General features: G+C 35.7%; 1 protein-coding gene across 1 annotated transcript; it reads left to right on the top strand.

Annotated features, from left to right (window-relative positions):
• Positions 1 to 11,157: 11,157 nt before the first annotated feature.
• Positions 11,158 to 11,643, top strand: LOC115954414 (uncharacterized protein DDB_G0290685-like). The gene has a single exon (XM_031072268.1). It carries the CDS (start codon positions 11,158 to 11,160, stop codon positions 11,641 to 11,643), a length of 486 nt encoding a protein of 161 aa, XP_030928128.1.
• Positions 11,644 to 11,852: the final 209 nt, after the last annotated feature.

The following is an 11,852-nucleotide window of genomic DNA, read 5'->3' as shown; positions in this document are numbered from 1 at the left end:
CTTTGAAGGGCGTGTTATCGAATTGCCTTTCATTGTCTGACACCAGTACCCTAGGAACCTTAAATCGGCATACGATGCTCTTCCAAACAAAGTTCTTGACATTCTGCTATGTGATCTTTGCGAAGGGTTCAACTTCCACCCATTTAGTGAAGTAATCGATCCCCACTACTAAAAACTTCATCTACCTGGTTCCTATTAGAAAGGGACCTAAAATATCCAATCCCCATTATGCAGAGGGTCATAGGGCCATCATTGGGGTGAGGTACTCCGATGGTTGTCTAGGGACATAGCTGAAACGTTGACATTGATCATAGACCTTAACATAGGCGTTAGCATCTACTTGAATGTTCGGCTAGTAATACCTTGCATAGATGACCTTATGGACGAAAGCTCTTGCTCCTGAATGATTTCCGCATGCTCCTTCATAAATTTCCCTCAATACATAGTTTGATCCGTCTGAAGCTAAACACCTTAGATAAGGCTGAGAGAAACCTCCTTTATATAGTACCTCATCTATAAGGACATACTTAGGTGATCTGATCCTTATCTTTCTGGCCTTGTCTCTTTCTTCTAGAAGCCTTCCATCCCTTAGATAGGCTACTATCGGGGTCATCCAGTTTTCTTCACCTTCTATCTGTTACACCTTTGGAAGATCTATACTAGGCATGTACTGGACTTCGTCAAGTTCGTCTACCGACCTATTTTTTTACGCTTCCTTTGCTGAGGCATCTGCTTCCATGTTTTCCTCCCTTAGAATTTGAAGAAAACTGGCTTCCTTAAATTTCTTAATAAGATGTTTCACCTTGCTGAGATACTTCTTCATCCAATCTTCTTTAGTTTCACATGTTCCATTCACCTGATCCATTATCAATTGAAAGTCTCCTTGGACAACTATTGACTCTGCCCCCTAAGGATTTAGCCAATTTCAGCCTCTTAAGGAGGGCTTCATACTCAACTTCATTATTGGTTGTCTGGTATTGTAGATGAGCTGCATACTTCAACTTGTCCCCTTTTGGGGATTTCAGTATAACTCCTATTCCTCCTGCATATAGTGTGGACAAACCATCTACAAAGACGACCCATCTCCTAGCTTCCTCCACCTCGTCTAAATCGCTATGATTTGGAGTGAACTCTGCAATGAAATTTACTAAAGCTTGAGCTTTTATTGTACTTCTAGGTTGATACCTAATGTTAAACTCGCTTAATTCTATAGCCCATTGGATCAGTCATCCTGTGGCTTCCAACTTGTGTATTACCTACTTGAGTGGATGATCCATAAAGACATTGATGACATGAGCCTAGAAGTAATGCCTTAACTTTCTGGAAGCTGTTATCAGTGCAAAGGCCAGCTTTTCCATCATAGGATATCGTCCCTCTACTCCTTTAGTGCTCGGCTTGTATAATAAATAGGCTTTTGTACCTTCCTTTCTTCCCTGATTAGTGCCAAACTTATTGCATATAGGGACATTGCTAAGTATAAATACAATTCTTCACCTGGTATAGATGGACTTAATAGGGGAGCCGTTGTAAGATAGACTTTAAGATCTTGGAAGGCCTTCTGGCACTCATTCGTTCATTTAAATGCCTTCTTGAGAGCCTTGAAAAATGGCAAACATTTGTCAGTAGCTTTTGAAACAAACATGTTAAGGGCTACAACTAGTCCAGTGAGAGACTAGACTTCCTTGACATTTCTTGCTTGGATCTTATTAGGATTTGCTTCGATTCCCCTCTATGAAACCATAAATCCTAGGAACTTCCCTGATGAAACCCTGAAGGCACACTTGCTTGGATTCAGCTTCATGTTATATCGTCTAAGTGTGTCAAAGGTCTCTTATAGGTCGTCCAGATGTTTCTTCTCATCCAAGCTTTTCAACAACATGTCATCCACGTAAACTTCTACATTTCATCCTATTTGTGGACAAATCATATGATTGACCAACCTATGATAGGTTGCCATCGCATTCTTCAAACTGGAAGGCATCACTTTGTAACAAAACAGACATTGACTGGTAATGAAGGATGTCTTCTCTTGATCTGCCTCGTCCATCTTTATCATGTTATAACCTGAGAAGGCGTCCATGAAGCTCAGCAATTGATGACCTGCTGTTGAGTCTACCAACTAGCTAATGCATGGCAATAGATAACTATCCTTGGGGAAAGCCTTGTTCAAATCAGTGAAGTCTACACACATCCTTCACTTGCCATTAGCCTTCTTGACCATCACTACATTAGCTAACCAATCCAGGTAATAATCTTCCCGAATAAATTCAATTATGGTTAACTTTTGGACCTCCTCCTTGATAGCATTATCTCATTCAGGAGCAAAAACCCTCTTCTTCTAATGGACAGGCTTGGCTGGAGGATATACATTCAAACGATGGGTAATGACACTTGGGTCAATCCCTGGCATGTCTTCATGGTTTCACGTAAAAACATCAATGTTATTCCTTAAGAACTGGACGAGGTCTTGCTTCGTCTTCTCTTCCATACTTGTTCCAATTCTAGTAGACCTCTTTGGGTTACCTTCGTCTAGAAGAACGTCTTCCAGTACTTCAGTGGGTTCTGCAACAACCCTTCTCTCTTCTATGTTCATCGTTTGAACATGCTTATCCATTGCCAACATGGCTAAATAGCATTCTCTAGCTACCAACCGATCTCCTTGCATTTGTCTTATTCCATATTCTGTTGAAAATTTGACAGATAGCTAGTAGGTAGATGTCACTACCTTCCAATTATTCAAAGTTGGTTGTTCAATGATGGCATTGTAAGAAGATAAACAATCTACGATAAGAAAATTCACTTCTTTAGCTATTTGTTGTGGATATGCCCCTACCACGATGGGTAGAGTAATAGTGCCCACTAGTTGTACCTTCATTCCCCCAAATCTAACTAAGGGTGAATTCATTACATGAAGTTGATCTCATCCAAGCCTCATCTGCTGGAAGGCGGGATAATATAGGATATCTGTTGAACTCCCATTATCTATCAACACCCTTCTAGTCGTGTAGTTTGCAATGAGTAAAGTTATGATGATTGCATCATCATGTGGATGATGGATTCTTCTAATATCTTCGTCTGTGAAAGTAATGGCCTGCTCCTCTGCCCCCTTCGTCCTTGAGGTTGTCTAGAGAGTTGGACATTCTGCACCACCTTCAGGTAGGTCTTCCTTGACTTGCAAGATTGTCCTGCTGAAGTTCCTTCTACAATCACTCTTATTTCTCCAAGTAGAGGCCGTGATGGCTCTTCTACCTTACCTTTTAACTTCTCGTCCTTATTATCTCGTCCAAGAAAATTCCTCAACTTTCTTTGTCTGATGAGATTCTCCATCTACTGCTTTAAGTCATAGCACCCGTCCGTGTCATGCCCGTGATCTCTATGGAAGTAGCAATACTTGTTCTTATTGCATCTGTTAGGATCTCCCTTCATCTTCTCTAGCCACTTCAAGGTGTTAGGATTGGTGCCCTTAAATCTTATTGTATGATATGTATGACATTATGTATGACTTAATGTTGTAATTAATAAAGTTGTTTTATTATTATTTAAAATAATGGTAGCATGAATATTTGGACATTATCATATAGTCCATAAGATGCATAGTATATGATTTATGTGATTTAGTCACAAAAGATATAAGTTACAAATTCTTTGTAAACTTAGAATTTTAGTTTGTAGTCGGTGATGAAATTTGGCATTTCATTTGCGAAAACTATAACATATCAACTAAGATGATTTGTCTTGATCATGGAAGTGGAGACTTCTAGTTGATATGTTGATATGTTTTAAGAGTTAAGACATATTGAATTGGATCGCTGTAAGATTTATTATTCTCCTAACAACTGTCAAATGAATAATAAATTTTACGACTTCTATTTACATGAACTCTTAATTCTGAGAGAATAATGGACCTGATCATGAAGTGTAGGTTGCTTTGATATATCAGGAGTAAAATCTAAAGTCACAATCAAAACCTCAGTATGTTAGGCAGCCATTTTTAGTGTTGATGGAACATATATTCTCAAGATGAAATTCATAATCTCTTAACGGAGATATAAAATATTCCCTTGAGATAAGTTTAATGGGTTTGGTTATTCAGAGTGTTAGGCCTAACCACTTTAGTAAGGAATTACTAAAGTATATATTTATGAAATTGGATTTCATAAATATATGATGAATAACTGAAATAATTAAATTGGGTACTCAAGAATTAAGATGTAGTAAGCTTCAAAGTGGCAGTATACATTTATGACTTTGTATTACTACGAATATTTTATGAAGGGGTTGCATGTACAATAAAGTCTTGGGATATAATTTATTAATAAAGCCTAGAGTGCAATTTTATTTATATAATGATATTAAATATAATTAATAGTAACTTTGGACTTGTCAAGAGTTGACAGAAAAGCCCAAGACCCATTGGAGCTAGTGTCTTATTTGTTCCCTTTTGATCCCATTTTGAGCCATATACTAAAGCCCAATTAGAATGGCCTAAAAGGCTAAGCCAATTAAATAATCAGTTATAAAGAGAGAAACATACAGAATTTTGTGAGGGAATGAAATGATTTGTATGTGAGTGTAGGACATTCTCTTATTCTCCCTTGAACACATATATATAAACTGATTGAGAGACCACACTTCTTGGGCACAAGTGGAATTAGAGTGAAGATTAGAAGTGTTCCCAAGTACTTCTAATCTTTGGTTTTGAATTTCATCGCACTAAGGTACACTTTCTTGTTTTTTATTCTGAAATTTACATAGTACATGTTATCAATTGCGAATGAAGTAGATTCGTTAATTTTTCACTGTGTATGTTTTGTATGCAATACATACATGTGTTTTTCCAACAATTGGTATCAAAGCGATCTTCAATTTCGAATTAGTATAACATGTTTTGTGAGCTTTGGAATCATGGATAATAGTTTCATGACGTTAGAAGATTATGCAATTAATTTTTGGCATGGTGATTGAAATTATTGTTTGATGAAAACTGATATTGATGTTATGATGTTGTTTAAGTTAGATCTTAAGTATGTTAAATTGAACTTTAAGGCTGTAGTATCAATGAAATTCAGTTTTGATATCAAATTCTATCTATTATGTTCATATGATGGTTGTTTGTTCATGAAAAACCGTTGAAAACTGCTTCAAAAAAATTCTGGAATGTTCGAGTTTCATGAGTTTTGATCAATCGAAAATTACTTTCAATTGATCGAGTGAAACAGTGATCGACTTGTTTGATTCGATTGATATTCGATTGCTAGTCGATCGATAGAATGTTCTTTTTTGATCAATCGGGCAACAATTGAGTACCAATCAAGCCGGGCAGATTGTTTGGTGAGAATTTTTTAATTTTTTTGACCGATCGAGACATGCATTCGATTCATCGAAAACTGTGAATTTTGAATTTTTCTAAGTGTTTTCACATGGATAAAGTGCAAGGCTATGTGTGATTAGAATACACATGATTTCTAATTAAAAACCTTTATTTTAAAACATCTAGTGGGAGAGAGATATAAGAGTTGGGTCTCACGGCCTCCATTGTCGGTTCATAGTAGTATGAAATATATACTTTGTATTTGCTTTGAGCTTAGCATTCCATGCAGAGAGTATTTATTTCATGGTACTACAAGATTGAACTTTCTGGTTTATAATGGTTTGATCAAACGCCTTGTCTTAGCCTTGAGCTTTGCATTCCATGCGAAGGGCGTTTTGAATCATGGTACTAAAAGATAAACTTCTTAATGGTAGATGAAATGTGGCTACACATGATTCTAGACAATGGTATCGACTAGACTAAATATTATAGTATCCTCTATGTTGAGTTCTTACTATTATTATTTAGAGGCTAAATGTATAACAACATATTATTAGTGTTTGATAAGAGTTATCATGATAGTACCAATAATGAGAATAGTTCTCAATCAATTATAGTATTTAATGTTCACTCTATGCTGAGGGATATTAAATATGGGATTGGGTTGTCATTGCTTATTTTAGTTGGTGATTGAAGTCGTGTATTGGGATCCGCGCAATTGGTTAGTCACGTACTTGGGAGTTGTACATCAGAAAAAGGAGCTATCACTACAGAACAAGTCCAATTGGGTATTGGGGTAAGGGTTCAACTGTAGGTTGGTAAGGTACTTGGGATTCCTTTACTTGTAACTGCTTGTTGTGATAATAATAGAATTTCGGGAGTGGTGACCTGAAAATCACCCAGTAGGGTTTTTGCCGTTAGGTTTTTCCCATTTGTAAACAAATCACCGTGTTATTTATTTTCAGCTGCATAATTAGTTTATTGGTGATTTGTTTGTGCTACTACGTGTTTGCATGATAAATTGATTAATCAATAACTTGGCTAATTAATTAATTAATTTCTATCACAAGGGGTCATTCAATTTGTGGCCTATTACAAACCCCCATTTTTCAACTATATAAAGCCTTACATGATATATTTCAAAACACACAGAAAATCCTAAGGGAAAACACAAGATTCACTAGAAATAGTGAATCAAAGAGGCAGTTTTTTACAAAGCATCCTCAAGTCAATATTTTTTGATTGGGGCCTTTTTTAACCTTGATCTTTGAATTTTACGATTACTAATCACTCTTATATTTGATTGTGAATAGATTTGAATGAGGGGAATGGTCAAAATCAAGCCTAGAAGCTTTTGTTTTGAGGTAATGTTCTAAGTCTCTTTTTCTTTTTCTTTTATCTATTTTGATCTTCATTTCCTTGTTTCTTTTGTTTATTTTGGTTATAATATGCTTGTTTAGTTCAGGTTTACATAGTTTCCTTGTTTTAAAGCATGTTAGGTTGTTAGTTTGTTTTAAAGCATGTTAGGTTGTTAGTTTCTTTAGTTTTTGTTTCTGCTCTGTTCTTTGTGTTTTTGTTTCTGGGTTAGGTTGTAGACACTTAATTTTGCACCCATAATTTTATTTTGGAAGACGATTAAAATGACCCTTTCAAATATCCAAAAATCATAGTTGCATATCATGTATTAAATCATTCATTGTATATCATACAAATGATCTTGAGATTCTAACGATAGCGACGATATGCTCAGTTCCTAAATTCGGTCGTCGAATTGAAAGATATCGCAAGATCAAGTTTTTATGGTCTGCATGCATTGTATGAGGGTGAAGCTGATCACGTGTGATTAATTGAAATTAATAAATAATTTGTGTGATTGGTTGTTAGTTTTTATAAAAAATAAGCTTGGTTGCATAGGAACAAAATGGATAATTAGATAGCAAGGGAATTGTTGATAATTAAGCCTTTTTAGAATACTTATCTATAAGATAATTATTGTTTTAAGGAACTAATTATCAAAATAAAAGGGATTTATTTTGGAGTATGAGCTAAAAATACATCCAGGTGCAATTCTTGACTCAGAAAATCCCTAAAAATGTGTTTGGATCGAACCAAAGTTGGGAATTGGGCTCGGCACTTGAGAGTGCCAATCGGCACTCTTGGAGTGCTGATTGGCACGTGGCAAGTGCTGATTGGCACAGCTTTGAGGCCCAGCTAGGAAATGTTCTGATCAAGCTAAAATGCCTCCATTTCGAATTTGTAAGGATAAGAATTCATCCTAATTTGTATCTAATCCAACCTAGCTTATTTTTTAAGCACCAAACCTCTATAAATACAGAATTAAAATTAGAAATCAGGACCCTTTTTTCTGACCTCTCTCTCCCCTTACGCTAAAGAAATTCTGGAAGCTTTGATTTAGGAATTTCTTTTTTGTTAAGTGGTTCTTATTCTAGATCTTTAAAAAAATTTCTCTTTGACTTCCGAAGAACTCTCTCCTTGTGGAACAAGTTCATGCAAGTAAGTTTCTTACTCTTCTTTTCACATATTCTTATAACTAATTCAATTCTCCATGCTCTTAACATGTCCTTCCATTTGTTTGCCTTGATTCTCTACTGGTTATGTGATGTATGTATGTTCATGCGTATGTGTTGTATTTATGTAATGATGTAATGCATACCATTAAATATTAGGTTTGTTGCTTTATCTTAAACAACAAATCAAATCTGAAATATTTTTCCAAAAAACTAATTTTTTTCTTAAACAAAAATCATATCTGAAATATTTTTCCAAAAACCTCATTGTTTTCTTTAAAAAAAAAAAAAAATCAGATTTGAAATATTTTTCCAAAAAATTCATTGTTTTTTAAAACAAAAAATCTGATCTGAAATAGTTTCTTCAAAACCCCATGTTTTCTTTAAACAAAAAACAGATCTGAATTTTTTTATTATTAAAACCTCCATTGTTTTCTTTTAAAAAAATCAGATTTGAATTTTAGTCTAAAAATTCATTCTTTTCATTTTGAAAAATCAGATCTGAAATCTCTTTTAAAACCCCTTATGTTTCTTAATTAAAACATCTAATTTGGATTTTCCTTTTGGAGATCCATTCTGTTATTTGATTAAGAAATTAGATTTGGGAATTTTTCAAAAAAAAAAAAAAAATTCCATTCCCTGTTGTTTAAGAAATCAGATCTAAATTTTTTTATTAAAAAAAAATCATTTTGCTAATTTGAAACTTCTCATAAAAAATAAAAAATAAAAAAAATCTTTCTTTCCATAAATAAAAATTCAGATGTGATTTCTCTTCACATAAACACAGCATATTTAGTATTTTGCACATTTTAGATCTAGGAATACTGACCCCACAATTGGCATGTCATTTTTCTTATGGGTATTTAAAAGGTCATTCAAAGACTAGAAGGTAGAGCAAGAATTGAAGAGGACAAAAGGAACAAGTTACCCAAAGACGTTTGAGGCAAGAGCCCTGAATGGGCACCATAGAGACTATATCCTTTTGTTGCATGTTGGGTTAGCTCGTAAGAGCACCCATGTTTGTTTTCTTTTCTCTTTTTAGGTGACTCTAGGATAGTAAGTCACTTGCCATTTACTTGCATGTGGTAAAATAGGCTCTGGGATAATGAACCTGTCCTTGCTTGTTTCCCAAGCAACAAAGGTGGGACTTTAGACATATGAATCCCACACAGCTCTCTAGAGTTGCACCCCGTGCCATGTATGCATGATGTGTGTCGTGTGTGTGGGTTAGGCCCGAGCCGTACGTTGAAACAAAATGTTTTGTCTCTTATTCTTTGATTTCGTTAGCAAAGCTCATGAATCAAAAGAGAGGTATCTGTAGACATCGCATTTTGTACCCCTTACAACTCAACCCCCATTCCTAAATGATGCTCAAACTCTAAGACCCAAAGTCAGTTTAGAGCCTAATCAGATATCAAATTGACTTGAGAAGTGTTAAAATGGAAAATATAACTTTTTAAATAAGCAAAAATCTATTTTTGGAAATAATTGACCGAAGTGGCCCTTGGCCCACGTACTTGGGCAGCGGCCTGCGTACGTGGGCCAAAGCATGCGTACGTAGCTAGGGTTTTAGAAGCATGGAAAAGGCAAGTATTCTACAATAATGGCTGGGGTTTGGAATGAATCCCACATCGTCTGGAAGTCGTTCCAAACCCCATTTTTTCCACTATATAAAGGCTTACATGATACATTTTCAAAACATACAGAAATCCCATGAGAAAAACCTAAGATTTACTAGAAAATAGTGAATCAAAAGAGAGTTTTTCACAAAACACCCTCAAGTCAATTTTATTTGATTAGGACCTCTTCTGACCCTAATCCTTTTAGTTCAACATTGCTAATCGCTTGTTTAATGCTTGTGATAGGTTTGACTGTAGTCAAAATCAAAGCTTGGGAACTCCTTTTTGAGGTATCAAGCTTTAACACTTTCTTTTTATTTTGTTTTTTCCTTCGGTTTATTCTTGTTTTATTCTTAGTTTATGTTTGTACATGTTTGCTTAGGTTAGTTTTATAGTTCTTTTTATGTTTTGAGCATGTTAGGTTGTTAGAATTAGTGTTTTCTTTTATGCTCTGTTTTCTATTTCATGTTTCTGGGTTAGGGTTTGTGAACAAGTCCATCCACACATGTCATAAGCTTGCATACATAGGTTAAATCTTGCATACGCAAGCCTCTGGTTGCATACGCAGGCACTAGCCTAGAAATCCTAATTCAGATTTCTTATGTTGTTAGGTTTGCTTACTTCACATGTTTTGTCTCTATTTAAACCCTTTTCTTATGTTTATACATACCTGAGTCTTTGTCTTGTATGCTTGCTTATCTTTAATATGTTTAGATTAGGGTTTCATGTTTAGGTCTCGTTTAAACACCATGATCATTCATTCACATGTCCATGCACAATGCCATAGGTGCTAAGATGTTGCAAGGTAAGTAAGGTAGGTCATTCATTTGCATGTACATGCATGTTGTTTGTTTAATCCTCTCTTGATATGTGTACAAAGTTGATGCCTCTTTTTTTATTCATATATGACTTGCTTGCTGCCATTTGATGTTTATTGCTTTGCTGCCATGTTTGGGTTGCTACCTTGCCTTGAGATGTATGATGGGTTGTTCATATGTTAGATGAATGTTGGGGTTTCTTATTCGTGTTTGAGTTTGGCTCTCTTTTCCTTTAGGTTGATATATATGTTGTTTTGGGATAATGATGCCATGATTGTATGTTAGATGCATGTTAGTGTGTGTGTGAGTTAGGATACAAAGTGTTGAACATGTTTTTAATAAGGTTAAGATGTAAGACACAATAATGGGAGGCCAACCTTAGGGTTGGGCAATCTTGGGTGTCTAACACCTTCCCAAGAGCGTACCTAAACTCTGAACCCATACTCTGGTAGTAAGATCAAAGGTCCTTCCTCGAAAGGACGTTATATTCATGGTTCCTAAACCATATAACTAGGTGGTGACTTTGACACTCTTTCCCTTGTGCCCACACTAGCATGATGGATGCCTAACACCTTCCTATTCAGTAACCTAGCCCCTGAACCTTAGAATTTTAGGTCGGTAGATTTAGTGTCTTATTTTTATTTTGGGTAGAATGTATCTAGGAAACAAGGGTTTTTATTTTTTTATTTTTTAGATTGTACCTAGGAATCAAAGCAATGATGTAATTATTTCCAATTAATAAGAACCATACTATTCAAGGTGCCGATGCCTACAACCTTTTTTGAGAGTACCCATGAGGTTCTACCCTAGTCTCTCATAGTGGCAACTCCGCTGGGGATGTGGGGCTAATTGATTGGGCAGATTACATAGATCCTGATGCAATGACTACCCTATTGGGAGATGCTATCTTCAACATAGAAGAGGAAGAATACTGGGAGGCCCACCAACACGCATTGAAAAATCCATATGAAGCAAGAACAGATGATGAGAATGATGAAGGGGGAGAAGCCCTTAGTAATGATGAAGGTAGCGATAGTGAAGATGATAACAGTGGTGACAACAATAGTGATGATAGTGAAGACAGTGTTGGTGGAGACAATAGCAGTGATGACAGTGATAGTGAAGGAAGTAATAGTGAAGACTATGATAGCCAAGATAGCGGTAATGATAGTGGTGAACCCCCTAGTGATAGAAAGGACGAAGATGCAGGAGCCTTCTATGAGGAAAATTTTGATGATGTGGACTATAATAATGAAGACATAGAAGATGATGCAAAAGGTGTAGATGGAGACTATAATGAATCCCCTTATAGGCAACTTTTGGATTGGAGTTGCATTATAGATGCCAGCTCAAAATCAGGCCCCTGATATGATAAGTATGGTAGGGAGATTCCCGAGCTTGGTTCATTTCATAATTCAGAGTTTGGCTCATTGACTTCATACACTGATGAAGAGGACGACATAGATGCAAGATTGATGACACTTGATAGAAATATAATGATCCACAACTTTAGAAACTTAACTTTGGAGGATTTTGAAGGGGAAGATGAGAGAATAAAAGGAAGCAAATTAGAGTA

The sequence above is a fragment of the Quercus lobata genome, chromosome 1 (genome assembly GCF_001633185.2).
Source record: "Quercus lobata isolate SW786 chromosome 1, ValleyOak3.0 Primary Assembly, whole genome shotgun sequence".
NCBI lineage: Eukaryota > Viridiplantae > Streptophyta > Magnoliopsida > Fagales > Fagaceae > Quercus > Quercus lobata.
This window is presented reverse-complemented; position numbering and strand designations above follow the sequence as displayed.